This window comes from Aureococcus anophagefferens (genome assembly GCF_000186865.1).
Source record: "Aureococcus anophagefferens unplaced genomic scaffold AURANscaffold_3, whole genome shotgun sequence".
Lineage (NCBI taxonomy): Eukaryota > Pelagophyceae > Pelagomonadales > Pelagomonadaceae > Aureococcus > Aureococcus anophagefferens.
In genome coordinates, this window is record NW_008705563.1 from 1,746,844 (window position 1) to 1,748,533 (window position 1,690).

The 1,690-nt window shown below is 69.6% G+C and overlaps 1 protein-coding gene across 1 annotated transcript in view; it reads left to right on the forward strand.

The window, feature by feature from the left end:
• The window catches only part of AURANDRAFT_70889 (hypothetical protein), a gene marked incomplete at both ends in the record, with an annotated part of 61,863 nt that overhangs the window by 19,237 nt on the left and 40,936 nt on the right, over nt 1-1,690 (forward strand). The window contains one exon of the mRNA XM_009035491.1: nt 89-1,594. Within this exon, the coding sequence (XP_009033739.1) occupies nt 89-1,594 (1,506 nt within the window). The remainder of the gene's footprint in view (nt 1-88; nt 1,595-1,690) is intronic.

A 1,690-nucleotide genomic window follows, 5' to 3' on the forward strand; every position in this document is an offset into this window, starting at 1 on the left:
CACCGAGCGAGAAACGGCCGACATCGTCGCCGCTCACGAGCGAGAGCTCAAGGACGCGGCGGAGAGACATCGGGCGGAGCTGTCTCAGGCCGCCCTCGAATACGACACCGCGGTGAAAGCGACGCTCATCGAAAAGGACGAGGCGCACGCGGAGCGGCTCCTCGAGATGGAATCGGCCGCGTCGTCTCAGCTCGTCGACGTGAGCCAACAACTCCACGACACGCGGAAGAACGCGGGCGCAAGCCTGGCCGCGGGCATCTTGTCTCGGCGGTCGAAGCTCGGCGTCCTTCGGGCGTTCCACCAGTGGAGCACCGACTCGCGGGAGCACCAGCAGCGCTCCCGGGAGAAGCGGCAGCACGCCGACGCGCTCAACGAGGCCGTGAGCTACACCCAGGAGTCCCTGAGCAAGATTCACGGCGTCACCTGCATGTCGCGCGCGCTCGACCGGCTCCAGCACGCGTCGCTCTTCCGCGCGTGGTCCAAGTGGAGCGGATCGCTCCGAGCCCGCGACCACGCGGCGCGGCTCGACTCGCTGCGGAGCGAGGGGGACGCCGCGCAGCAGCTGCTCGTCGAGAAACACGACGCCTCGATCCAGCAGAAGGATCAAGAGTTCGCCGCGGCCCTCAAGGCGCGCGAGGACGAGCTCGTCGCCACGCACGAGGCCGAGCTGAAAGATCGGGCCGAAAAGCACGCGGCGGAGCTCGAGCAAGCCCAGCAGGCGCACCAGCAGCAGCAGGACGTGCTTCGAGCGAAGCACGATACCGAGCTCGCGTCGGCGACGGAGATGCTCGCGCTCGAGAAGGACCACGACCACAGTTCAGCGCTCGTGTCCGCGCTGCGCGCTCGGGACGACGAGCACGCCGCGGCGATGGAGAGTCGCGAGAAGGAACTCGTCGAGAGACACGCCGCGGCGCTCGCCGAGCAAAAGGCGTCGCTGTCCAAGTCGCACGAGGACGTCCTGGGCGAGGCCGCGTCTCGACACGAGGACGCCATCGCCGCGCAGCGACGAACCCACGAGGCCGCCGTCGGGGAGACGGCGGCCCGGCACGAGGACGCCATCGCCGCGCAGCGACGAACCCACGAGGCCGCCGTCGAGGAGACGGTCGCGCGACACGAGGAACAGCTCGCGGCCCAGCAGCGCAAGCACGAGGCCGACCTCCAGTCGGCGACGGCGACCCTCGAGGTCGACAAGGACCGCGAGCACTCGTCGCGGCTGACCGACGCCATGAGGAGTCGCGACGACGCCCACGCCAAGGAACGCCAGGACCTGGAAGCGAGCCTCGCGGAGCGTCACAAGAACGAGCTCGCGGCCCGGGACGCGGCCCACGCCGAGGCGGTTGCGGGGCTCCAGTCGCAGCACGACAGCAAGGTCGCGTCGATGCAGGAAGGCCACGCGGCCACTCTCGCGTCGGCCACCGAGATGCTCGCGCTCGAGAAGGACCACGACCACAGTTCAGCGCTCGTGTCGGCGCTCCGAGCCCGCGACGACGAGCACGCGAAAGCGATGGACTCGCGCGAGAAGGAGCTCGCCGAGAAGCACGCCGCAGCGCTCGCCGAGCAAAAGTCGTCGCTGTCCCAGTCGCACGAAGACACCGTCGGGGAGACGATGGCTCGGCACGAGGACGCGATGGCGACGCAGCAGCGCAAGCACGAGGCGGAGCTCGAGTCCGCGTTGTCGGCCCTTGATGCC